Source organism: Miscanthus floridulus, chromosome 8, assembly GCF_019320115.1.
Source record: "Miscanthus floridulus cultivar M001 chromosome 8, ASM1932011v1, whole genome shotgun sequence".
NCBI classification, from domain to species: domain Eukaryota; kingdom Viridiplantae; phylum Streptophyta; class Magnoliopsida; order Poales; family Poaceae; genus Miscanthus; species Miscanthus floridulus.
The window spans coordinates 20,250,362-20,278,087 of NC_089587.1; the positions used below are offsets into that span (position 1 = coordinate 20,250,362).

At 43.1% G+C, this 27,726-nt stretch overlaps 2 protein-coding genes across 3 annotated transcripts; one reads left to right on the forward strand and one right to left on the reverse strand.

Annotated features, from left to right (window-relative positions):
• Positions 1-309: 309 nt before the first annotated feature.
• LOC136475909 (protein RGF1 INDUCIBLE TRANSCRIPTION FACTOR 1-like) lies at positions 310-5,283 on the reverse strand. 2 transcript variants are annotated; one of them, XM_066473569.1, is made up of 4 exons: positions 5,179-5,283; positions 4,835-5,080; positions 4,592-4,732; positions 310-4,346 (listed from the first exon to the last, which is right to left on the reverse strand). In XM_066473569.1, exons 1-4 carry the CDS (start codon positions 5,185-5,187, stop codon positions 4,032-4,034), a joined length of 711 nt encoding a protein of 236 aa, XP_066329666.1. In that variant the 5' UTR covers positions 5,188-5,283; the 3' UTR covers positions 310-4,031. The 2 variants fall into 2 exon arrangements, with proteins under 2 accessions (XP_066329666.1, XP_066329665.1); XM_066473568.1 differs by lacking the exon at positions 5,179-5,283 and having other exon boundaries at positions 4,835-5,125.
• Positions 5,284-10,592: 5,309 nt separating this feature from the next.
• On the forward strand, positions 10,593-14,476 carry LOC136468661 (uncharacterized). Its single transcript, XM_066467150.1, has 2 exons — positions 10,593-10,689; positions 14,046-14,476. Exons 1-2 carry the CDS (start codon positions 10,593-10,595, stop codon positions 14,474-14,476), a joined length of 528 nt encoding a protein of 175 aa, XP_066323247.1.
• Positions 14,477-27,726: the final 13,250 nt, after the last annotated feature.

Consider the following 27,726-nt stretch of genomic DNA (forward strand, 5'->3'; position numbering starts at 1 on the left):
CATTTGGCCCACTTGTCATGTTGTGTCGTAGACTCGTCGTCCTTAAAACATGCATAGGCGTTGAGATGATGAGTTCAGTTCGGAGTAGTTAGTCTTTATCTTGCTCTGGAGAAGGCAATGAGGCCGATCTCTACAGGACAGTGTGTTGTTCACATCTCCTGCTTTCTATGGGCAACTGACATGGACAGGTCCATTGGGCTTGGACTTCCAGGCTGATGTCTATATCTCGTTTCTTATGCGCAGACTTTGGTTACATCTTCCATGTACCTGTGACTTTTTGCGTGTTCGAGATAAGAAATTCAAGTGTTCAAAATTGAGTAAGTTTTCACCTATAAAAGCCTTTCTATTAAAGCATTTTAATCCTGACTCCTGGGACACGAAATGATCAATATCTTCACACGCCTTTTTGTTTTGTTTTGTTTTGTTATAGAAGACGTACTGGGCTAATCTACCTTTGTGTAAAGCTCTAATCTCTTTGAAGTTATAATATTTGAATGTCATATGCACAGATATTGTCCATTTTCCTTGAACCAGTACTTACTAGTACCATGCCCACTAAGTCCTGCTTACTGCAACTATGCTTTTTATGTCGCATAGATATCTGTTCCGATAAAGAAATTGTTGGTGGGAAATGGTTGATGTATCCCATGTAAAGAAACTTCGTCAAAGAGTGTAATCTTCATACTTGTAAGGGATCAGATGACAGATGAAATGTTAGATCTCGATCTTGCAATTCCTTAGTGGAAATGCGTAAGCTTATTACCTCACCTGGTGTATTTTCAATCAGCGTATCTGGAGATCTTCTGAGCCATCATCTGTCATATGGTTATTAGTTGACTCAGCATCCCTAGAACAGAAAGTGGTAAAATTTCTTAATTTGGTTGACTATCTGAGTTCATTTACAGGCTTTTGTGAAATAAATGCATTTCGTTGACTTCACCTGATGCGAGTTGATGAGATCTTCAGTTCTCAATCTTTTCCAATGATAATGGAGAAGTTTAAGTTTCTGGTAGTTTAAGATTCTCACCGGTTTGGGGATACGCTAGTCTGAAAAACAACACTATAGCAATTTTTCCCCCTCAAACATGTAAACACTATGGTAATATAAAGAAAATATTGCCTTCTTTAAATATCAGATATGGGTATGGCTGGTGAAGTATCGGTGATACATAGTTCACTACTCTTTTGCAGAGATGCTCCAGCTAGATGATATTACTGCATAATATTATTTTCTGCTGAAGTAAATAATGTATGCTTTTGGGAATGGGAACTTGTAGCTAGTTGTAGGGACTCAAGGAAGAGGACTCCGTACAATTTTCTTGGAATAATGTAGTCAAAGGGTGGCCTGAAATTAGTTCTGAGACATTGAATATTCAAAACTTTTTATGCTTTCAGTTCAAACATACATATAATGATCGGGGGGTGTATCATGTGGGAAGTCATCCTAAATTATGAGACTATAAACTTACGATCTGAATCATCTGATTAGACTTTCGATAGCTTACTTGGAAATTGGTCTGCAAGAGGAATTAACTTTTTTTTTTCATCTTACACTGAGTCCTTCGTGCTCACCACCTCTATCAGAAACCTTGATGCTGAATTTTCCAAGACCCAGCCAGGCAGATTAAATTGTAAATCTTATTCTGTTGCAAGGTTTCATCTGTCGTGTTCCTTAGAAAAAAATAACCATGAAATGAAGCTTATTTGGTTGAGTACCGTGACTACATGATCAGTTAGAATTGTTACACTATTTAGTATTTATGAGTCCTATTACTGTCAGAGCAAAATAGTGGTGGTTGAAAGGCAAACAGTTTTAGTTGCATGTTCCATCCTTCAAGGCTTTAGCCTTAAAACATGGCAGTTCTTCTCCATCCAAGTTCTCAGCAGTACAGTTCTTCAAAAATCATAGTTTTCTATTTTTTCCCTGCCGATAGCTGTTCCTTTTCCATCACAGGGTTTTAGTGGATCATGGCTGGTTCTTTGCAGCAAATTTCGAATCTATTGAGATTTGTGCTGCTTTGTTGCTGCCTGCGTTATTAGTATTGCCTTTTTACTATTGGACTATTGTCTTGTTTTGCGTACCTGATTTGTCCAAACTTGACTAACATGTTTAACTTAGTTGTTTGTTACTAACTTGAACTGAGCAAGAGTACACCAATTTGATCTGGTCAGATTGGTTTACTATGCTTAGCTTAACATCCCCGACATGACATGATTAAATGCTGCTTAGTTGTTTTCCCTTCCTAAATGAATACACCAGACACCTATAACCATATTTAGTGATATAGCATCTGAATTTGCTCTTTTGTAGTACACAATATACCTCCAGTTACTGTTTTTTTTATTTACTTTAGACTGTACTGTTTGCATGAATTTGAGATCTGCCATGAAACTAGATGGTGCATGCATCTGGATTACAGCAGCGACAACACATCGGACGCTGCTAAGAAATTACAGTGGTTGAAATGCTTACAGAAAATTCAAGTCAGTTTTCTTTTTTTTTCAGTCAAAGTCAAGGGGGAGAATGGACCTACACCTAGGCCAATCCCTTTTAATTAATCATCATCATGAGAGGATGACAAAGATTTCACTGTTTTAATCAACACTAGATTATCTTAATGTGCTTATAATATTTAGTCGATGACGCGCATGAGTGCACTTCCCGAGCTTTCCAGCTATATGTGTCGAATCATATCACGAGGTGCATGGGAAAAAAATATTAATCTCATGTTCTGATCTCGAGATGATCTGAGTAGGCATCACTGAAGACTTCATTAGTTAAAGCTAGAGTTACTCGGCTTCCGATGGTTGAAGTTCATTTTAACTTTGTGTTGTTAACGCTTCCATGCGAAGCAAAATGCGTAATCAACAAGATCCAACCGTGTTGTCTTGCTGCAATACAATTGCTTGCATGGAAACTGCTGTAATCTCAAGATGTTTGTATCCCATTCCTCTATCAGATTGGTTTTAGGAAGGATAGTGGGCAATGGAAGGTAAACTTCTTCACAAACTTTTTGTTTGGTAGGAAAGAGTTGTTCTCTTTGTCAATTGACCTTACAACCGTATCTTTTATGCTCTATATCTGACACACTTCTTGCCTATGAACATATATAATTAGCCAGGGCTTATATTTGTTACAACAAGAGGCATTTCTAGGATGCCATTTTTAACATCTTTAAGTTGCATTTGTTATGTGCTACTACATTTCATCATGAGCTTTTTTGAGATAATAGAAAATATTATTTTGAAACCAGGAATAGTGGAAATTCTTGCTTCTTCATAGTTGTTTCATGATTTGTTAATTTATTAAACGTGCTATGCTAATTTGACCAGTTCTTTTCTCTTACTTCTTTTTAAGTGTAACAGTTGGTAATGTTCTGAACTTGCTTGCAGGCTTTTTTGCTAGACTTGAGGCTATAGTAAAATGTTTCACATTCACTGATTTTATTTTTGATTATACATGAAAAAATATTAACCATTATATGCTTTTACATTCCATTGAAACGCCAGACCCATCAAAGAACCCCTCTATTTAGTCCAGAAAATTCAGATTGTGACCGGAAAAGGGGAAAATTATAAACTCTTTCCATGTTTAGATACAAAATTACACCCTGGGACTTAGCTATTGAACTTGTATAAATAATTAAATACTAATATTTTTATGTTTATTACTGGATGTAGTTTTACGCATGTCAAGTATTAAGAACAATGACATAATGGATATCATGTCTAGATATTAATCTTAGTTAATGACCTACTAAAAACTATGGACAGATTTGGTTTTCTGAGCAAATAACAGCATACTTAAAGAACTTCGGAAAAGGGGATAACATGAACTATGTTAAAGCGTACATATATATAAACTGGTGCACCTACTTGAAGAATTCGAGTATAATTGCCTCTAGTGATGTATTTTAATCACATGGTTGTATTGAGACAAAATTCTATCAGTATTGCACCAGTTTAGTCCAAGAGATAAAGAACATTAAAGAAGTAAAGAAAAGGGAAAAATAATTAATTATTGAATTTATTTAGCACAAAGGCGATCTATGAGGAACCCCTTTCCTTCTGCTCATATTTGTGGCCATGTCTTCATCAGACACTCTGTTTGCAGACCGTGCACAAATATATGGTCCACTCCGTTTTTTCCGAACAAAATTTGTGCATGGTGCACTCAAATTCTCAGAGTCCGATGATCCCATGGGCTCATCAACATCAACAAGGGTTGAGTGAGTTGTGTCATCATCAGCATCATGAGGAATGAAGAAGTCAGGGCCAAGCTGCAAGGTCTTGCATGGGCGCAAGTATGCTGACAAATTTTTCTTCTGCCGTAGTATATACTCTACCTGAAAATGATGCAGATTATCAAACAATTTTCATAGCTTGTCTTGCTAAGGACCTTTTAGAAATTGACTGACATGGATATTGCATGACAAACAAGTTCAAATACTGCTCTTGCTAAGGACCTTTTAGATCATCCTCTCATTTAGCATGAATTATGCTGTTTTATTTTCTCAACCACCATAATTCAGTTACATAAAGTATTAAAGTCACATAGGATAACCATAGCTTATTAGTTCGAGTCAATCACCTTGCAATCCAGAGAGCAGTGGAAATACGGTTCTTGAAGGCTCCTGTCGCAGGAGGTGCAGATATTCCCTGATCCCTTGAATTGCCTATTCTGTGGTCTCTTCTTCAGGAAAACAACCTTAGAGCTGTTAATGGTATAAGACTGCACCACGTTGATACAGAATTATAAGCCTTCTTGCATCTTGAACCTCAGAAGTCAGAACAATACCAGACCACATGCATGCACTATGCATAATTGATATACCTGAACACTGGAGCAATCAATAAGCTTCTCAAGGTCCTCCAGCCGGACAACGTCATGGTAGACGTATCGCCGCACCTGCAGGAGCCGGTGTACACGGTGTGCTGCCACACAGTGTGGGCAGATGCTGGTGCAGCAGTCAAGGCAACAGATGTTCTTCTCGTTCTTCTTGGCGTGCTCATGGAAAGAGCATGCAACGAAGAACTTCTGTGTGTTAAGGGCCTCTAACCATGCTGGCTTCCACATTGCCTGCTGATGTTGCACAATTCCATACGTTTGTTGCATCAATAAATGGCAAATTCATATGAGAATTCAGAGGAAAACATGAAGAAGGTTAGAATACTTACCATGATCATGTATGCAGTTGTAAAGCCCTCTGGTATTGTGTGTGTTCTAGGTTGGATGGGGTGGGGAGTTTTGAAGAAGGGAGAGAGAGAGAGCCGCGTATTAGAGCTGTGATGAAGGATGGGAGGTGGGGTGTGTAGTGTGCTATAAGAAGTATTAATGAGACAACCAGCAGAGGGGGCTATATATTTGCATCACTCGGGCTTTTGACAATTGACTCCTTAATCTATGGCACTATCGTGGAATGCACCTTGCTTTAAGACAGAGTGATAGGCATGTGTAGTTACTTTATGAATCAAATTTAGGACATGTTCCGTAATTGCTGTTGTAAGTGCTGGGATGCTGTACATCAAAAAAGGGTAGCTGATCTTGTAATAGCTGCTCTGAGATCATACATAATTTTGACACACTTTCCCTTGCCATAGAAATGTCTGTTTTATTTCATTGATGTATCACCCATGTTAATCCTGAAACAGATAATTCCTTTCTTTTGGAGAATTTCACAGTTGACAGGCGGATAATTCCTTTTTTTTGGAGAATTTCACAGTTGACAGGCGCTGCTTCAATTTTCAAAACTGGTTCAAATAAACTGTGTCAGGATTGAGTTGTATTTAGTTTTCCATGACCACAATCATGAATTTCTAATGCCCAATGTGATAACTTGGACAAGTGGTCAATTACTGTATCACTATATAAATTTATATGATATCATAATCTTCAGAATCATGACAAGTTACCATGCAGAGCAGATTATTGTAAGTTAAAATCTTACTCATTCTTGTTAATTCTTGATGTTGAATTTATAAATGCCAATATGATAACATTCCCCCTTCTTCCAACAAACAGAAAAGGAAATATTTCGCAAGTTCAGTTGTGTTGACATTGGAACACACCAAGGCCTGAAGTTTTACCAAATAGATCCTTTGCATCTCTTGGAGATTGGGCTAATGTGACATGTACATAGTTAGCCAACAAAACACACAAAAACAATTCTGGAGAGAAGAAAGGGGAGGTGGGGAGGTGGGGCGAACGTGGATGCTGTTTCTAGTGTTTCCCAACCCTTGTGCCAACTTTTTAACTTATGACTAAAGCTCAAATCTCTAGCCTTGGCACCAGAGCTCACCTCTCTTAAACAAAAAAAAATATGCAGTGCCCAAGGAGCCACTTTGATTCCTTGTTTGGAGCCTTATGTGTGGGGGCGAGTACGGCCTTTCTTGGGCAACACATGCATACAATACAAATCGACAGCCTCCACTAACAAATTGCTGCCTTGGGCTTTGCCCCCATCGTGTTTGCTACAGGATAGGTTCTGTTTTACTTGAGTTTTAAACTTCAAATGGTAGACTACAAAATCTGCTTGAGTTGTGTATTCTGTGAATTGTTTTGGGGAATCTGTATTCTTTTCACCCTTCAGCTGTTTTTGTCTCGAATACAAATTTGTATGGTTTGAATGGAATTGCTAGTGAGATTACAGTTACTTTCTGATGATATGGAGTGTGGAGTATGGCCTACTACCATTTATTCCTTCTGTAAAACCTTTTAACATGGATATCATTCTGGCCGTGTTACTACAATGAAACGCAGCTCTCCTGCGTTTTCAAAAAATCATTTTGGCCGTGTTACTACAATTTGCACCGATGAATAAGTTGTCTCTGTTTGGCCTTTACAGGTATGTGTTCTAGATTCCAGAAGAGTAATACTGATCGAGTCCATCTAACAGTGTTGTGGCTTTAACCTATTTCAGGTGTGGATCTGATAGGATTTGCGATGGCTTATCAGGCTGGATGTGATAAGGTTTGTAAATGAATCTCTTCACCTAGATGCATTGAGTTGTTTTTTTCTGTGCTGTCTCATGGTTACACTCTAGAACCTTTGACATGGCATTGTACCATTCATCAGACTGGGGGTGCGAATTTCTTTTTCTGATGACACACATCAAAAAAGCCTGAACTGTCCTGCAGAGAATAGTCCATTATCCCAGGGAATGGTGAGTTGATGGACAGTTCCTCCTTGAACTGTCTGATTGGTCTCCAACTCTGGAAGTCAAAACAGGCATGAACCAATAACATGATTATAACAAAAGCAATTGCTCAATTTCGTATCTGCAGTGTTTTGAATTAATAATATCTTGACCATGATTGCATTTATTCTTTCCACTTGTACCTGGTGTTAGATAGGAAAAGAACTGTTTTTTTAGTTCCTATAGTTTGATCAAATTATTATGAATTTCCGGAAAAGACATTTCATCATCATTTTTATATGTAATGATGATGATGCTGAATGTCCATAGTAGAGGAGAGTAGCTGTGATCGGTGTAGGGTATTTTTGGCATGCATGGGCGCGGATAAACAGAATCCTACAGCAATAAGCTTATCACTCTATTTCCCATTCTTCAGATAGTCAGGTCAGGTTTATTCATTTGTATTCCCTGAACAAAAAAAAAAGTGATCTGTTATGCTGCGTTTACTCAAAACTTTCTAGTGTGTTTGGAGTCTAGAATTACTCTAGGGATTTTCAGAATTTGCCTTGGTTTTATCTAATCCTAGGAATTTGGAATGGCATCCTTGTATTATCCAAACAAGCATAATATTACCGGCAGGGCCTCTTGTTGAAATATTAGTGCTCTACGAACCTGAAACTCACATGTGAAGTGGAAAGCTTAGTTCTCCAGTAGAGCATATCCTTAAAGAACATTGCTAGCTACAAGTACTCCAAGCATTTCCTAAGCATAAATACAAAACTCCAAGGCTAATAAGCCACTGAGCTCCTCCATAGCAGTCACCCATAGGATTTGACCCTAAGGCGGCGTACGTCCTCAACTTGCCTTGGTGAATTAGGGCTAGGACTAGTAATATTTTTTTATTTTTGGGCTAGCAGGACACTACTAATAATCTACCTAAGCGAGATGTAGTAATGCTAAATGTTGTTTTGAATACCCAAATGGTGGTATTCAAAGCATTTCCTAGCTAGGCTTAAATACAAAACTCCGAGGCCAATAAGCCCTTGGGCTCCTTGCATATACATTAGCATTTCCCCATAGAATTTGACCCAAATAGAAATAGGGCGTACGGCCTTAGCTTTGTCTTGGGGAATTAGAGCTAAAACCTAGTGGTAAGATGTGTGTTTCTTTAGACTATTAGGACACTAATCTATCTAGCCAAGAGTGATGTCGAAGCAATGGATGTTGTCTCTTGCCTGTATGTAGGTGCCCTATAATCATGAATCTAGCTTGATCACACAGCACCCACGTAGACCTAAATATCATATCGTTCATGCTCTAACAAAAGGAGCTTTGCTACTGATGAAGCATCAGAATAATCTGTATGTGTCATGGTCATTGTTGGTTCTAACACCGCTTTGTCGGTCTCATGGGCTTAATCTCTGGTCAAATCGCCCTCCACGCGATTAACAAAAAGGCGTGCAAACGTACGGACACCTGCCTGGCCGGTCTCACTCACTCTCGTCGCACGGGGGCTTTTCAGCATGACGTGTGGGGCCCCATGGCCCGGGACCCAGGGCGCCGACGGCGAGGCTAGCGTGTGGGTGGGTAAAGAACAGTGACGTGGATTTGGAAAGGAAAGGAAAACACGAGTACAAGCTGCCTACGTGTGCACCGCCCGCACGTGTGCACGTACGCCCTGTGCGTAGACAATCCGAGGCACGCACACGTGGCGTGGTGGGGGCAGGGGCGGGCGATTGGTGCCCACCACGTGAGGGCGTCTGACACAAGGTTAATGCGGGGAGGCCGCCTCACGTGCAGCGCATCGGAGGTCGTGTGGAGTGGGATGCGCTGTGGCGGATTCCCTGTGGACCTCTTTGCTGGTTGCTTTGCTGCCGTTCCAGGGGTTAACTGCAAAATAGGGTATTCCCTTCCCCTTCCCCACTTCTCTCTTTCTTAGGCTATCTCCAACAACACCTAAAATATAAGACGCATTCGTCTTTTGGGTAGCGCTACAGGCAAAAGGTTCAATATCTATTCGGTATCTTCTTCAACAACAAGACGCAAAAGAGAATCCTTTCTGCAAATGGATTTTAAGAAGAGAGGATACTCATATTTGGGTCGTGCCTCTCAGGCAACCTAAAATAGGTCTCCCGTATAAGTACTCTGTTGGAGACTGATTTTGGGTCTCTTGCTACCTATTTTAGGTTTGGGTCTCCTTATTGGAGACAGTCTTAGGAGGTTTGGACGGCGTATTAGGGCACCCGCAATGGTTAAAGCTAGTTACTAGCTTCAAGCCAACTTCTTCGATAGTGCTAACTTTTAGCACATAGATTTTAACATGGATAGCCCCACATGATACTCTCACATAACCTTAAAATGTGTGCAAGAGCTTAGCTCTTGATCATGAGCGAGCTTTGCTCTCTCTTCTATTAAAATATGAAAAAAAAAATACTTAGAGCTAGTTTAAGAGTCAGCCATTGCAGATGCCCTTAGCGAATGTTGTAGTATCTCATCATTTCTCATCTCTAGCTATTCTTCTCTTTCCGTTCTAAATTATAATATATTTTAGTGTTTTAGATATATTGCTTTTGTTATGAATCTTGACACAGTGTATATTTAAGTGTATAATAAAAGATATATACGTAAAAAAATTAAAACGTCTTTTAATTTAGAACGGGTGGAGTACACGTTTATAGGAGGCTTCACGATCCGAGCAGCCCTAGCAAGTGCACCCCGTTCCGATACTATAGATCCGCTCAGGTAGTTTGGTTGTTGCTTTTTCACTGAACTAACTTTTGTCGCTGATGAGTGCAGCTATTGTAATAATTCACGACTAAAAGGAACTTTTGATAAATATATAAACAATCCTTATAGTTCAACGGAAGTAGTTTTTTTCCGTCCCACTACCTCAGAAATACGAGGAAATATCCCTAATTGAAGAAAAATATTGCATGACAGTTTAGTGGCTATTGAGCATTTAAATGATATAAATATACACTTATCATATTTAAAATGCAAAATCAATAGCACTCGCTCTGTTTGAAAATACAAGCTATTTTTGTTCCAAAAAAAATAAAATACAAGCTATTTTTGTTCCCCAAAAAAAGAAAATACAAGCTATTTTTATTCTTGCATTAGCAATATTATATAAATTTAACTGAGTTTGGGCAAGGAATCCTAATTTTAAAGCAAGGAGACCTGTTGGGCTCACGGGCACTCCACCAGTCCATCTAAATCCTGCGCGCAGCCCAAGCAAGGGTGGCAAACGAAACGGCTTTCCCACCACAGCACATCAGGGCCTCGAGCCCACGCGGTAGTTCCGGGCCGGACGGGGGGTAGATTGTGGTTGACAGCCCAAGTAGGGAGAAGCTGAGACGGAGTTCCCGAACTGCCTGGTGGGCCGATGGATCATCATTTCATCTCCGAAGCGCGCGCAGCGTTGCTTCGGTCGGGGCGGCCGCCGCGCGCAGGACGATGCCGCGTGGCGGCTGGTGCGTGCGGTGCGTCGGCGGAGGTCAGGAGGTGGACGGTGCACCGACCGCAGCGCAGCCACAGGGGCCCGCCTCCCGAGGTGCGCCGCGCCGCGAAACCGCCTGCATGTGTCGTCGACACGTCGTACAGGGACCGCACCTTATATATCGGGCATGCACGCACGCCGAAAGCTCGACGTCGCAACGACTTGCATTGGAACGTAGCGTACGAACGAACGAGCACGCGTACGACTGGGCGAGGGCGAGGGCGAGCTAGGGCGACCTGCAAGCTGTTTTTGTGTAACACGCACATGGTTATGCATGGTTACGTTGGTGTCGGTATACCTAATCTCGTGTCGTTTACGAGGCAACACGTACCCAACAACTAACCTTCCGGCCGGTCCAAGGATTTTCGGTACGTGCCATTTTGTTTATATACTATATGTAGTAGGATATAGTTTGGCGCGCCGAGCTACGGGCCGGAATGCATGGTTTTAATTAATATACTACGGAGTATATACTTACTTGCTGCGATGTTGACTGGCCACACGAAATTAGGTTTTAATTAATATACTATATACTAGTATAGATTAGTGAGCAGCCTCGCTCGATGGCTAGCCCCTTGTCCGATCCATTGACTTGTCAAAGTGTACGTACTTCAATTTAATCTGTGTATATGTAGATACTCTTCTAACTAATCATTCGTGCAGTAGGTCATCTTTTCTTTTCTTCCGAAAGAAAATTAAAACAACAAAAACAAGTTGTGACATTTTTTATTTTTCTAGGTACATAGTTTTTACTATGCACTTATATATATACTCCCTCCGTCTCATTAAGATATAAGGCGCGATTTGACTTAGGTGCAGTCTCTTCAAAATCATACTTTAACGGTTAATTTATACTAATTATATGTAATTTATGGCAACAACAAAAGTATCATTAGAAATTATTTGTAAAGACAAATCTAATTTTACAACTATTGTGCTATAAATGTCTCATATTATTAGACTAATTATAGATCAAAGATAACAAAGTTTGATTTTTGAAATGCGTGCATGCCTTGTATCCTGAGACCGAGACGGAGTGAGTATTATGTCTAGATACATAATAAAAGCAATAAATCTGCAAAAGCTAAAACATCTTATATTTTGGAATGGTGGAGTACTAATATATAACGCCGCTTTAATTTGTTCCTCACGTGTCACGTACATGCTATAAGAGCAGGTACAATAATGGGCTTATAGCCAATCTAATGCTGATGTGGAGGAGAGAAGAGAGAAGAGAGATGGGAACTTGGCTCCTATGCAAGCACCGAGCTGGAAAAGAAGCATATGCATTAGTGGGCCTAAGTAGCAAGTGTTGTGAGGAGGAATAAAGGAGAGAGGCTTTTTTAAGATAAATAGGAAACACTTATTGTATAACTTGGCTCTTGTAACTTGACTTATAGCCAAGCAACTTGGCTCTATTATTGACCTTGCTCTAAGAGACCTGGCTTCGAAGAGACGTGAAACTTGAATTAATTTTCCCTCCCTTCAGGTCATCATTTCTTCGGTGGATAGTTTCACGATGTTGTTTTTAAGACTGTCATGTCATATAGAATAAAATGAAAATTGGATGAAACACTCACTCTTAATGCAAAGTTTTATTCTATAGTTCCATAGCTATTTAATTTCATGACTTATAAAGAGTTGGTAATCGTGCCAAGACTTATTTCTTCTTTCTTTTTCTTAAATACACTGTCATATCATCAAAAATGACTATGTGACAACTTATTTAATAAAAATAAAACTCACATGAACCTCCCATTAAGACTGGTTTTAGGGTTGGGCTTTAAGGTTCATGGATGGCCTTTTACCGGTGTATTGACTCCGACCGTTGTTGGCAGCTTGCATGGGCGGAGATGGATTGGCATCAGGAGAATGAAGCTAAGAAAAGATTTTTAAGGGTGGATGGATTGGAAACTTATGAGAATTAGGTGTTATAGCATCTCCAAGATTTTTCAAAACCCACTCCTCCCAATCTTGACTTTTTGGTAAGATTGTAAAAAAAATGCTCTCAAATGACTCTATATCAACTCTCAAACTTTCGTTGGAGAGTAAATATTGAACCAATTGCGTGGAAATATACGTATGCATCAATAGGACAATCTAGAGGTGAAGGTACGTGGCGAAGAATAAGACTAAAGATAGTTTTTCAATGCAAATGTATAAGAGAAAAAATGTATAAAAAATTACATGTGCTTTGAAAAATAGTCCGGGCTTTCTATGTAAACATATTGATTTTTGAAATTATTGGAGGAACCCAACAAATGTGATACTAATATTTTTTAGCTATTTAGAAAACTCATTGCTTTACCAAATTTTTAAAAACTTTTGGAGGTGTTGCTCGGCCAAAAATGCTCCCGCGGGCAGCAAACCTCTCGAACTATAACTTTTTTTTAACCAGAGCTCATTTCATTACTCCTTCATCACAGCCAAATCGTGGCCTCGCGGGACATCAACTTAGAAGTGAATTAAAGAGCATATTTTCTTTCTCTACATCCATTATATTGCAACAGAAAGATTAAGGATGTGTTTGGATGTAGATATTGGATGGCTATAATTGAATTGGTTGCCAATGTCAAATCAGACTGGCTTTGGAAATAGGCAACAATACCAAATCACATGTTTGGATGCAGAAGAAATTGCTAGATGGAATCCGGTCACATGACAAATATCAAATCATATATGGATGTCAAGGAAATTGCTATTTGGAATCGGCCACGAGGAAGAAAGGGAGGGGGTGCGCCTTGCACCGGTGCCCGCCTCGCACGACCTTGTGCCGCCGTCAGCTCCTCATCCCAATCCACCATGGCTGAGCGATCGAGCCCGCCACGAGACCAAGCCGGCTGACCGAGCCCCCTTCCATGTCCCCCGCGCTGTAACACCCCGGTGTTATGACTGCATTTAGGCATTTCTAATCATACATATCGTGCATCATCAAGCATCCTATTCATACATGCGTAATCTTGCATATAACAACTGAAACATTACTTCGAAACATACGAAACATGTTTGTGAAAAGTAAATGATGCATACACTTATTAGAGTTGTTTTGCTCTGATTCTTGCTTGCTAGTTGAGTGGAAACTGTTGGTTATGCTTGTAAATCATCTAGAATTGTTTAGCAAAATTTTTGGAGCAAGGTTCGTATTCAAATTAATTCAAAACTTTGCTTCCAAAGTAAATTCCCAAAATTAGGGTTTTGAGTTAAAATTTAACTTTGATTCTATAATTTAAAATCTAGATAGAATTAGACTTTGGTCATAAAAGCAAAGTTGTAGGGAATTAAATTCTAAACAACTTTCATTTTTGGTACATTTTCAAAAGAGGTCATTTTCTTGCTCAAAATAATATTTGAAAACTGTTATTTGAAAATTTATTGAAAATGGAAATTTAAAAGAATGTTTTCTGTTTTAGCGGGCCGCCGCCTCGCTTCTGGCCCGCCAGCCGAAGCCGGCCCAGCGAGCCTCCCGCACCGCGCGCGCCTCGATTCGCTCGGCCCAGCCCAGCACCGCGCCGCGCCCGGCCTGCCTCCGCGCGCCTGCCCGCGCCGCGCCGCGTCGTGCCCCGACCGCGTCAGGGCGCGCTCGCCGCGTGGCCGCCCTGCGCTGGCAACGCCCGCCGCGCGGCAGCCACGGCCTGGCTCCACCTCCACGCGCGCGCCTTCTTCTGCCCCGCAGCGCTGCCTCCTCCCCATTACTCCTCCCGCTCTCTCAGCCGCAGAGCAACAGCAGCAGCTTCCGCCCGCGCGCAACACGAGCTCGCCACCGCCGCCGCCGCTGCCTCGACGGCAGCATACCCCTCCCACGCCTCCATTCCCGATTCACGCCGCCAGCAGCTCCGCCTAGCCTCCCTGCTTCGCTTGCGTTCGCTTGCAGCCGTCGTCGTCGAGGTAAGAACCAAGCGCGGCCGCCTCCTTCCTCTCCGGCGAGAGCACTGCCGCGGCCGGGTGGCTCGTCACGCCGCCGGGCCACCTCCACCATCCCAGCCGTTGCGGCTCGGCATGGCGTACACGCTGGCACCACCCGCGCCACCGGGAGGGCTTGCCGCCGGTGAGCACCGGCCGGTGGAGCGCCTCCCCTGCTCTCGGTCGCTGACCGGCAGGGCCCAGCCGCAGTGGCGTGGCCTTGCCCGGCCGAGCTGGGCCAGGCTGGCTTGGGCCGAGCCCCGAGCTAGGCCGCCGCTCACCTCTTCGCTCGGCTGAGCAGGCCGGCTGTGGCCGTGGGCCAGTTTATTTCCACGGGCCGGCCCAGTAGAGTTTTAAAGAATTGTTTTCAATTTATTCTTTATTATTTGAAAACAGAAATGGTTTGAAAAATGTTTGGATGATCAAACTTGTTCCAAATTTGTTGAAACAAAATTTGCTAGGTTCCTTATCATCAGATCTACTTGGGAAAATTATTGCATGTCATTTTTGGGATACTTTTCTGTAGGATTTTATTTAATCATGGATATTGCTGATAACTTGAAAAATATGTAGAAAAATCTATAGTCTGCAGAAAAATATGATTTTAAGTTTGTTCATCTTCTTATGTCATGTACTTCCTAGGAAAAATATGTTTCATGCATGTGCTGTGGAAAAATTTGGAGGTGTAGTTCAAGTGTCTTTAATGGCTGATTTTTGTTATTTTTGCTAGAGAGCAAACTTTGTATAAAACATGCATGTGGTAATTTTTGGACAGTCATTATATGCTATTAAGAACCTAGGAAAAATATTAATTCTGTTGTTTGACACTTTTCATAGTACAAAGTAATTTCATGCTCATTTTTATGCTATAGCTTGTCAATTTTGTGTAGGATAGTTTACTTATCCAAATGCCATGAAATTTTTATGGTAGTCTGTTTAGGGTAGTATTATGCTGCTGTAATTTTCTCAGATTTTTAGGAGCATCAGAAATATAGGTTGCTATTCAAACCTATTATTAATTAGGGTTTAAGCAAGTGTTGCTTTAAGTGTGATTAAGAAATTAGTAAAGCTTTGGTGTATCTTTGAAGCATTTCATAAGATAGGTTAACTTAACATATTAGTAGTAGAAGAGAATGCAGTAGATGACATGTGCTTGTAGTATAGTTTCTTGGATGATGTTGACTAACTTGCATTTAAACATATCCATTGCATCCATCTCCTTCGATGCACCGTTTGCATAATCACTTACGCACATTGCATCATACAGGATCGCAAACCGAGAACCCAGTCGCCATACCCGAGGAGCCCGAGGAGCAGCTTGAGGTGCAGCAGCAGGAAGTGCCAGAAGCCGACGAGGAGGACGTTAAGGAACTTCCGGAGTGCCCCGATCACCGTCCGAGCTCCTTCGAGAGAGGCAAGCCCCGGAGCATTTTTCTCCCGGTTTGCAATGATTTAATTAAATGCTTTACTTTAATTGATGCATTACGTTCAGGAGTTGTTTGCAACCGTTGCTGCATTATACCTTGCTTACCTTTGTTATACTACATCCTTGTTACCCTGGTATCCGCAGTCGAGTCAATGCTTAGCTGGCTTAGACCGGTAGAAGTCGGGTGATTTCCTGTCACCTGCGAGCTATAGGTGGTTACCTGGATCTGCTGGGATGACTATGAAGTCATGGTATAACTAAGTGTTAAATGAAGTTGAGACCGGACGGAGACTTACAGAGTTTTGGACTGTAGTGTTTCCGTCTGTGTCGATTAAGGACCGACCGTTGTTGGGCCTCGAGTCATGTTGAACGCATGCCTTACATTTAGCTGGCCGGATAAAGTACCTTCCGACCGCGAAGTTGGGAGATTTTTCGGGCCGAGCAGATTGCCCGCAACGCACTGTGCCGGAGCAGGTGTGGTAGGACACGGGGGCGGGATGATAAGGCCAAAGTGCAGTCGGTCGGCCCCCGGGCACATGTGGTTCCTGGCAAACTCGAGATTCCTGGAAAGTTGACTCGGTGATCAATATCTCACTTTAGCGGGTGAGTGAGGTTTGTGTAAGGAATAAATCACCAGCTGGTTAGGAATCGATTCGAATCGCCATCGCTCCTGGATAGTGAGCACTTGACTTGAGTTACTTCATCGTAGTAAATGTTATGGAACACTTGGATAGTTATAATGAATATGACAGTATGGAAGTTGTTTAATGATCATTGGTTATCATTATCTGCTTAATCACATGTTTACTCTAGTATAGGTGCAAACCTAGTTGACAGGTTAATAATAATTAACTTGGCAATAATGCTTTTAAAAAGGTTCTTGAAATGCTAAAAATGCTTCTTTTTGCAAATGAGTCAGCTACCCTACTATAAAGCCCTTCATAATCCTTGGTGTCATTTATTTTCGGTTATGTCGGGTAAGTCTGGCTGAGTACCTTCTCGTACTCAGGGTTTTATTCCCACTTGTTGCAGATGGGCAGATGTATTACGGCTACTGTATCAACTGCCTGTATCCTGCGATGGGTGATGCTTAGGACCATGGGCATGGTCATTCCTTACGTCTCATCTGATGCTTTTGTTGGAGATGATCATTCGCTGGCACTATATTTAAACTCCGCGTGAGTGTGTGTGTGGTTTGAACAAATGACTTCCGCTACTTTTATTCGAACTGGTTTTGTAATAACTATGTTGAAACTCTGATGTATCCGTGATGCAAACTTTTATGTAATATGTGATGGTGACCGCTAAACTTATTACGATCATGGCTGGGACACGAGTTGGTTTGAAATCCTTCGTGATTTCACGGACTACCGGGTTATACGGGCTTAAGTTTGCTTAATCGTCTGCTCTGGTGGATGATTTTCTTACTTAATTTTGTATAATTGGTCGGTTCTGTTACACGCGCCCCGCAGACCGAGCCCCCCTCCGGTCTCTACTCCCCTCTGCCATGCCCGCGCAACCAAGCTCTAATCTGCACGGATCGTGCCCTCCCCCACGCATGCTGGACCTGGGGAAGAAGGTGAGGGAGGCTGGACCTGAGGAAGAAGGCGAGGGAGGCCGAACCTGGGGAAGAAGGCAAGGGAGGCTGGACCTAGGGAAGAAGGCGAGGAGGTCGGACCTAGGGAAGAAGGAGAGGGAGGCGTCCGGGGTGGTGAGCTTGACCAGCGGACGTGGTGAAGAGGGCGCTGGCGCTCGTGTGGCTAGTCACAGAGAAGAGGCCCCAATTCCACTCAATACTGAGGGGTGCGGCTCTGTATTGGGATAGGCCCCTTCCAGTTATAGTTCAATACCAAGGAATTGGGTTTCCAATGCCAAATCTCAATTCCATGTGCATCCAAACAACAACATTGAGGAAATCTGTTTCCAATTCCAATGTCTAGGCTCGAATATCTATACCCAAACGGGGCATAAGTCATGCAGGAGTAGATATTCCACACAATGCGAAAAGCTCAACGCAAGATAAGGTAGACACCATGTAAGAGTACTATAGAAGTCATTTTATGCCTCGCCTGCTAACCAACACAAGACTTTAATGATCAAATATAAGGAGCATTCACTATTGGACTTTAACTCGGTAATTCTTGCTATAGGGCATCCATCTGCGCCGGACGCTCCCGATGGTGGGCCACCCGCACTAGTGAAAGGTCCTAATATGGCTAGAGGGGGGTGAATAGCCTATTTAAAAATCTATAAACCAACTAGAGCAATTTGATTAGTATAACAAATAGGAAAACGCAAGCTTGCTCTAGCTCTACAAGGGTTGCAAGCCACCTATCCAACAATTCTAGTTGCTATGATCACTAAACACACAATTTGCTATGTCACTACTCACTAAGAGCTCTCACACTTGATACACTAAAGAGCTCCACTAGATGAACTTAAACTACAAAGCAAGCTCTCAATTCTAGCTACACTAAAGAGTTTGCTACAACTAGTTTGCAAGAATATAAATGAGTGAGTAGGGTGATTATACCGCCGTGTAGAGGAGTGAACCAATCATAAGATAAATACTAAGTCAATCACTAGGAGAATACCAAAGGGCAAGAGACAACCAATTTTTCTCCCGAGGTTCACGTGCTTGCTGGCACGCTAGTCCCCGTTGTGTCGACCAACACTTGGTGGTTCGGTGGCTAAGAGGTGTTGCACGAACCTCGTCCACACAATTGGACACTGCAAGAACCTACCCACAAGTGAGGTAACTCAATGACACAAGCAATCCATTAGAGTTACCTTTCGGTGCTCCGCCGGGGAAGGCACAAGACCCCTCACAATCACCACGATTGGAGCCGGAGACAATCACCAACCTCTGCTCAATGATCCTCGCTGCTTCAAGCCATCTAGGTGGCGGCAACCATCAAGAGAAACAAGTGAACCCCGCAGCGAAATATGAATACCAAGTGCCTCTAGATGCAATCACTCAAGCAATGCACTTGGATTCTCTCCCAATCTCACAAAGATGATGAATCAATGATGGAGATGAGTGGGAGGGCTTTGGCTAAGCTCACAAGGTTGCTATGTCAATGCAAAATGGCCAAGAGAGTGAGCTTGAGCCGCACATGGGGCTTAAATAGAAGCCCCCACGAAATAGAGTCGTTGGCTCCTCAGTCCACTGAAAAATGGGGCGACCGCACACGCTGGTCAGATCGACCGGACGCTGGACCCCAGCGTTCGGTCGCGCGATGCGTGCCACGTGGCCCCTGCTTCAAACGTTGATCGTCCGATCTCAACGGTCATCTGTACATTTAAGTTGTGACCGGACGCGCTGCTTGGAAGTGACCGGATGCAGGACCCCAGCGTCCCGGTCGTTTCCAGTAAGGTTCCATTCGTGACTGGATGCGTCCGGTCACACCCGACCAGACTCACCCCACGTCCAGTCACTCACCGTTTCCTCTGTGCGTGTAACACCCTAAAATTTGCACTCTTTTAAAATAGCTAAATTGATTTATTTATGCAAATATGTGTGCATTAAAATATAGGAAAATAGTAAATTTTGTGGAATTAAAATTAAATATAAGGTTAGAAACTTCTTGATGCATACATGCTGCTGCATATCTAATTTTGTGATGATTGATCTTGATTCAAAGTTCAAATGAATTCAAAACCTATTTGAAAATGCTTTTGGAAATCTATTTGGAAAAAGAAAAATGCAAAATTCATTTTTCCCCTCCCTTCTTCATTTCGTCCCGCAGGCCTTTCCTTCTGTTGGCCTAGCTCCTTTGGCCCGCTGGTCTGTTCCTCTGCGCCAACCGCTAGCCCAGCTGCGCGCCTCGCTCAGCCCAGCAAGCCGTGTCAGCCCAGCATAACGCGCGCAACCGCCGCGCCTTCCTCACGCCCGCAGCCGCTGACCGCCCGGGCCCCGCCTGTCGGCGCCGTCCCCTTCCTCCCGCATGGCTCGGAACCGCCTGCCCGCGCCTGACGCAGCTACAACCGCTGCCCATGTCGTGCGTCGTGGGAGCGCCCTCCCCCCACGCCTGGCCTCTTTAAATCGGAGCCCACACCCGCGCGCCCCCTCCCTGCTACCCCGCTCTTTTTCTTTGCGCTCGCCGTGCACGGAAGCCGCAGCAGCGCCGGATCCGCCGAGCTCAGGACCTCCATGCAGACCGTCATCCCCGAGCCTCCCCCGTCCTCGCTTTTCCCCGCGGTGAGAATTCCCTGGCTCCCCTCTCTCTCCCCGACCTTTTCCCTTGGCATTTTGTGGCTTGTATGGCCGTGACGCGTGCGCCAGGAAGCTCCATGTCGCCGGTCATGGCGGCCGTCGCCTTAGCTCTCTCCTTCGGCCGTTGTATTGGCCTTGGCGAGTTCCCCTTCACCCCAGCTAACTCCTGGTGCTCTCGGTTCTTCGAACCGTGGCCCATAGGCCGTGCTCCGCGCGCTCCGGTGACCTCCATGCCGCCGGCAATGGAGCCTTGCCGCCGGAGACACTGTTCTGGCCGGCCATCCCTTGCTCTCCCTCCTCTGATCTAATCCGAGCCACCCATCCTTGATCCAACGACCGAGAACGTTCGGTACCCCTTCGCGTGGCAGATTTACTAAAGAGACCCTGTACTTTTCTAAGTCCTAACCCGCAGTCCAAAGCACATTTCCCTTATTACGCATTCTCATTTTGAAAGCGTAAAGTTCACTGCTTAAGTCTAAAATATGTTTTCAGTATTTACAGAAATGCCATTTGAACTGTTTTGCTTATAAAATTGTCGTTTTAGCTCCGAATTGATCCGTTCAAATCGCGTTAGCTTCGTAATTTCATAATCTACATGCTAGAATCACTGTTAGTCAAGTTTGGAACATTTTAATTTCCTGGTTAGATTTAATTAAATATATTACTATAGGAAATTCCGTTTAAATCATAACTTTCGCATTCTAGCTCTGTTTTTCGTGAACTTCGTGTTGACGTGATCGTAGCGAGACGTAGATTATTTTCACAAACATTTTATCTTGTTTTCTATACTGTTGGTGTACTGTTCTAATGATAGGAATGTTTGCTTTGCATGAATGCTTTTGGAATGTTGTATGTTGCCGTGTTGGTCACGTTCAGACGGTGAGGAGAACGTTGGAGACCAAGAATTCTTCGACGACCAGCAGGACCAGCAAAAGTTTATGAACCAAGGCAAGTATAGCATGGGCCTACCTTGATGTCCTATTACACTTTAATCAATTACTCATGTGCATGTGTCTAATTTTGATAACCCTAAGGACATTCTAGACATTTGATGCCTTGTTCCCTTGACTCCTATGGGGTAAATGCATATGGGTAGATTGCTAGTGCTCTAACTGAACTTGATCTACATGATGATGAATGATTCTATGGAACTAAGAGTTTAACATGATTTATAACAACCATTCCATAGGGCGAAGGTGCAAATGACCTTTGATCATGTTGCTCCCAGCCCTCCATAAGGACTTATCTGTTGGCAAAAGCTAGGACTGACAGTGTAACCGGGAGAGTCATATGACTCTGACTTTAGCTCAGTAATAGGACCTTTTCTAGCTAGTTAGAGGTTACCTTTTTGGCGCAAATGGGGCTTGCCACGTTGGGTATAGGGCTGCCTCTGTTTCTATAAGTATAGCCGCGATGGATATGTGCCATAGGAAAGGGGGGTTCCTACATCTGCCTGCCAAGGAAACCTAGCGGCCCTAACTTGTTAGAGAAACCTATGAAATGGCTTCATAGTGTACCCTGCCCACTCACCTTGGCAGTGACATGGGAGTAATTAATCCGGGCATATGGGGATCACGACTCGCGGTGAATGTGCACCACCTCTGCAGAGGGTAACAAACTGTTATAACAGCCATGCTCACGGTTACGAGCGGCCCGAAAAACTCACAGAATAACTGGTTACTTGTTGTTGATCATTTGAGTTGTTCTATGATGATACGTGGTACACTTGACCCTGATATATATTCTTATGGGATTCAATGGGAGCTTAAGCATAAATTGATAATACCTGAGAATAAAAGTTTGACTTACTAAAAATGCTAACTGTAGTAAACCAGAGTCAACCTTTTTAAGCTTCATAACCCCATGTTAACTTGTTAAGTACGGGATGTACTTACGCTTGTTTATTTTCTTTATTTGGATAAAAATCCCGGATTGGTAACAGATGACAACGGGTATGAGGAATTCTCGGAGGATTTTTAGGCCTGTGGTCAACCAGTTGACCTTCCCTGTGATGAAGCCCACGAGAGTTTTATTATCTTTTTATTTTCCGTTGTGTGCTGTAAGACTAAGTTGTATTATGGATCTGATATAAGGACACCGTGATGATACTTTATGTAATTTGTCAGCTTGTGTGTGTGATGGATTCCTGGGCACACATGAGTTTTGTGCATTTAATTTTATCCTTAAAATTGGGTGTGACAAATTGGTATCAGAGCCGTGTTGACTGTAGGACGCAAGCCTAGTTAGAAAATGGTCGTTTTAGCATATTTGCTCCTATGGTTTCTTGCTTACTGTCTTATTCTTGTTATTTTATTAAAACATTTATGCTTTTCATACCCTAATCTATTATTTAAAATTGTTGATTCTAATTCTATCTCACTTTAAAATCTATAGATGTCTCATAACCCGAAGACTGCTCGCCTCAGCACTGCTGGCTATCGTGCCCTGTTCACCCCACGTGCTCCATAGGTGGAGAAAGAGGTTGTGATCATCTCCGATGACGAGGAGATGGCTACCCCGATGCCTGCACCTACTCCTACTCCAGTTGTCGCGCCGGTCTATCCTGTCGTAGCTACACCTGAGGAGTCGACGTCTACTTCCCCTACACCTGCACCATCCCCAGCTGTCCCCGTGGTGGATGAGGAGATTGGCTGGAAGTGCAAGTACTACTTTAAGCCAGCCCCAGAGACAGCCTACTACCACACCCTCCTCATTCACGTGCTGGACGACAACTACCCCGACTTGCACGCCTCCATCAGCTACCACTGTGCCGAGTACCAGCATCCATTGGAGGCTACCTTCTGGAAGGTAGAGCTGGTGGTCACCGCTTGGAACGACGTCAAGAATGGACATGAGGTGGAGACTGTCCACTGTGCCCCTGCCAAGAGAGCCCATGCCTTGGATGGTATGGAGGATGCAGCACAGAACGCCTACATCCACTACCATGGTCGTCGCTTTGAGGCCATGAGGGAGGATTGCTTCAAGTTCCTTCCTCGTAATGATCATGAGGGTGTTTGGTAGGTTTTGGCTCCACCAGAGAGTGACCCAACTCTGGAAGCAACGGTGCAGCATGTCCACGCTATGCAGGGAGTGGATGAGGAAGTCAAAGGAGAACTACATGTATCTCAGAGGGCTCAGAGACGCCTCTAGAAGCAAGTGGATGAACTTTGAGCATAACTTGGGTAGCCTTCAATCTACAAGAAGAAGCGCCGGTCCTTCACCATGATTGACACCGCTCCATAGGTGTTAGGTGCCTTGATCTAGATTACCATGTCGTTAGTTCGTGTTTCATATTTAGTTTTATTTGGTCTTGTGAACTTGGATGATTAGATGTTTAATTTGTGAACTTGGTTGATTTGGTATTTGTTTTGATTGCTGGAAGTTTGTGGGCATGTCCACAACTTCCTTAGATTGGAACCTTAAGTTTAGAATGAAATCTTAATGCATATGTTTCGCTTTATCTTATCTCTGCTGTGCTGATTTCTAGAGCAGCCTGTGTTCTTTATCTGGTATCTCGAAATTTAGGCTGTCAAAAATTCTGAAATTTTTGTGGAGATAACTAGACTTCTGTATCTTTCAAATGTCTCTAGAATCACATCAGTAGCTGTTCAGGTTTGTGAGATCTAGCTGATACAAGTTGATGTTCCTGCACTGTCTGGAACCCAGAACAGTTTCAGTTTAGCTCTACTTTTGACCATGTGTATGTCAGAATTTGTAAAAGTGATCTAAATAAAAGTTGTAGCTGATCTCCTAAGATTTCTAACAAATCTTGGTGCACCTCTGTTGGATCTCTGAAACTCGAGTTATAATAGTTTTACTGAACTGCTGAATTTGAATCTTGTCCAGAAAAATTCTCAGCATTGTTTCTTATCTTTTGTAAGCTCTCTATAATTGGAAAATCTCTAAATTTTGCACATTTGTTGGAAAACAGATGGCCGCAAGAGGAGGAAGAGGCAGAGGCCGTGGTCGTGGACGTGATGCTCTCATAAATCCACCACCACCACCACCTGTGACCATAGGACAAATATTGGGAATGCAAGCGCAGCTGATGCAAGCTATGATGTAGCGCTTGAACAATGAACCTGCAAGAGGACCACCACCTATTCAGGTCAGAGATAAGCGTGGAGAGTTTATGAAAGATCGTCCACCGGTGTTCACCCATGCCTTAGATCCTATGGAGGCAGATGATTGGTTGCGTGCTGTGGAGAAACAACTGAACATAGCACAATACAACGACCTTGAGAAGGTGTTATACGCTTCTGGGCAAGTCCAAGGGGCTGCTCAGGATTGGTGGGAATCATTCCAATTTGGACGTCCCAACAATGCTCCTGCTATCACTTGGCAGGAATTCAAGGATAATTTCCGGTCATACCATATTCCTGATGGACTAGTGGAACTGGAAGCAAGAAGAATTCAGGTCCCACAAGCAAGGATCCATGACTGTGGCGGAGTATCGGGACAAGTTCGCACAACTATCACGCTATGCTCCAAATGATGTAGCGGATGACAAGGATAAGCAATGCCGTTTCCTCAAGAGACTCTATGATGGACTGCAGCTCCAGCTGATATCTAATACTTACCCTAACTTCCAGTCTTTGGTGAATCGCGCTATCGTGATTGACGATAAGCGCAAGGAGATGGAAGCTAAGAAGAGAAGGCTCCAAGGGCAAGCTTCTGGAAGCAACACTCGCCCATGTGCTTATCCCCAGCAAGGTTTCCAGCAGAGAAATCAAGGACCAACTCACCAGGGAAACCATGGTCAGTATCCTCAGTAGAACTAGTTCCAGCAACGCCCCCACTATCAGCAATAGTTTGGAAATCAGCGACCCCCACAACAGACCAGCAATCCTGCAACATGCCAGGGAGTGCCCAACAATGCTCCTGTGAAGAGTGGTGCACCCAACAATCCCAACGCCTGCTATCGCTGTGGAGAAGTAGGTCACTATGCTCATCAGTGTCCTAAGAAGCAGAACCAACAAACACCTTAGAACCAGACCAGCAATCAGAAGTTCAACGCCCGACCATCTCACACTGCGAAGGTGAATTATGTGTCATCTAATGCAGCTTAGGAGACACCTGAGGTCATGTTGGGGTACGTTCAGCGTCAACTCTATCTCTGCTACCATACTTTTTGATTCTGGTGCTTCGCATTCTTTTATCTCCCAAGCTTTTGTTAGAATGCATAGCATACCTTTGTGTGCCATGAAAGACCCCATACTAGTAAATTCCCCGGAAGGTAGTATGCCAGCTTCTTATTGAAGCCCCTCAACTAGCATTTCCTTAAAGGGGGTAGACTTCAAAGTGAAGCATATTGTGTTGAGAACAGCGGGAATTGATCTTATTCTGGGAATGGATTGGATAAAACAACACCGGGCAGTGATTCGGTGTTAGGAGAAATCCGTGGTTGTGACATCACTCAACGGAGATAGAATCTGTGTAGAAGTGGTAGTGCAAGCTCGGCCTACAGCCACAGTGAATCAGCTAGATGGTGAAGCCAATGGACAAGATCGTGTCGTGGAGGAGTTCCCGGATGTCTTCCCCGATGACTTGCCAGGTATGCCACCTGACCAAGACATTGAATTCATTATTGAATTATTACCTGGAACTGCACCAATAGCTAAACGTCCATATAGAATGGGAGTTAATGAATTAGAAGAGCTTAAGAAACAACTAAAAGAGTTGCAAGAAAAAGGTTTCATATGCCCCAGTTCTTCCCCGTGGGGGGCACCTGTGATCTTTGTGGATAAGAAGGATGGTAGTCAACGGATGTGTGTGGATTACCGTTCACTTAATAAGGTTACAATCAAGAATAAATACCCTTTGCCTAGGATTAATGATTTGTTTGATCAGTTGAGAGGAGCACATGTGTTCTCCAAGATTGATCTCCACTCTGGGTATCATCAGCTTAAGATTCAAAACTCGGACATACCCAAGACAAGCATTCACTACACGGTATGGATTATATGATTACACCGTGATGTCTTTTGGATTGACCAATGCACCTGCATACTTCATGTATCTGATGAACAAGGTGTTCATGGAATTTCTGGATAAATTTGTGGTGATATTCATAGATGACATACTAATATTCTCCAAGACTGAAGAAGAACATGCTGAACATATAAGGTTAGTCTTGCAAAAGCTTAGAGAACATAAGTTGTACGCTAAGCGGAGCAAGTGTGAGTTTTGGTTGAAGGAAGTCTCTTTTCTGGGTCATGTTGTCTCCAATGGTGGAATAGCAGTGGATCCAAGCAAAGTGCAAGATGTATTGAATTGGAAACCACCAACCACTATAAGTGAGATTCGTAGCTTTTTGGGATTGGCTGGATACTACAGAAGGTTCATTGAAGGTTTTTCCAAGCTAGCCAAGCCTATGATAGCTCTGTTGGAAAAGAATGCTAAGTATGTATGGTCGGATAAATGCTAGGCAAACTTTGATGAGCTAAAGAAGAGATTGACTACAGCTCCAGTATTAATTCTGCCTGATTTAAGCAAGAACTTCTCTATATATTGTGATGCATCCCGTTTGGGCCTTGGATGTGTGCTTATGCAAGAAGGAAGAGTGGTGGCATATGCATCTAGACAACTAAGGAAACATGAGTTGAATTATCCTACTCATGACTTGGAATTGGCAGCTGTGGTTCATGCTTTGAAGATCTGGAGACTATCTAATTGGACATAAGAGTGATATCTATACTGATCATAAGAGTTTGAAGTATATCTTCACCCAATCAGATCTGAATCTGAGACAACGTCGTTGGTTGGAATTGATCAAAGACTATGAATTGGAAGTGCATTATCACCTGGGAAAGTCAAACGTCGTAGCGGATGCACTTAGCAGAAAGAGCTATGCCAATGGACTTCAGATGACATCTATGTCTGCAGAGTTGTGTGCTGAAATGGAGTATCCTCAACTTGAGCCTTGTCACTAATGCAATGGAATTGGTGATAGAGCCTACATTGGAGCAAGAGATACGCAAAGGTCAATTGGATGATGAAAAACTTAAGGAGATAGCAGAGAATGTAGTGCTTGGAAAGGCACCAGGATTCAGAATGGATGAGAATGGCACTCTTTGGTTTAGAAAAAGGATATGTGTACCTGAAGTGAAGGCTATCCGTGATGCAATTCTACAAGAGGCCCATGAGTCTGCTTATTCTATACATCCCGAAAGTACCAAGATGTATTTGGATCTCAAGGAGAAGTATTGGTGGTATAGGTTTGAAGAGAGATGTGGCAGAATATGTGGCTTTAGTGTGACACTTGTCAAAGAGTGAAAGCTGAGCATCAAAGACCTGCAGGGTTACTACAACCAATGAAGATTCCTGAATGGAAATGGGAAGAAGTTGGTATGGATTTTATTGTAGGATTGCCCCGCACTCAAAGAGGCTATGATTCAATATGGGTAATAGTCGGATCGACTCACCAAGGTTGCCCACTTTTTACCAGTCAAGACTACCTATACGGGTGCAAGACTAGCAGAGTTGTACATGGAAAGAATAGTGTGCTTACATGGTGTTCCCAAGAAAATTGTGTCGGATAGAGGCACTC

Excerpts from the sequence above, each read along its gene's own strand:
- LOC136475909 (XM_066473568.1), bottom strand. The coding sequence starts at position 5,116 with ATGCAACAAACGTATGGAATTGTGCAACATCAGCAGGCAATGTGGAAG. Across the intron at positions 4,733-4,834 it reads TTGATTGCTCCAGTGTTCAG|TCTTATACCATTAACAGCTC; the intron begins GTATATCAATTA and ends AACGTGGTGCAG. Across the intron at positions 4,347-4,591 it reads ACTGCTCTCTGGATTGCAAG|GTAGAGTATATACTACGGCA; the intron begins GTGATTGACTCG and ends CATCATTTTCAG.
- LOC136468661 (XM_066467150.1), top strand. The coding sequence starts at position 10,593 with ATGCCGCGTGGCGGCTGGTGCGTGCGGTGCGTCGGCGGAGGTCAGGAG. Across the intron at positions 10,690-14,045 it reads ACAGGGGCCCGCCTCCCGAG|CGGGCCGCCGCCTCGCTTCT; the intron begins GTGCGCCGCGCC and ends TTTCTGTTTTAG.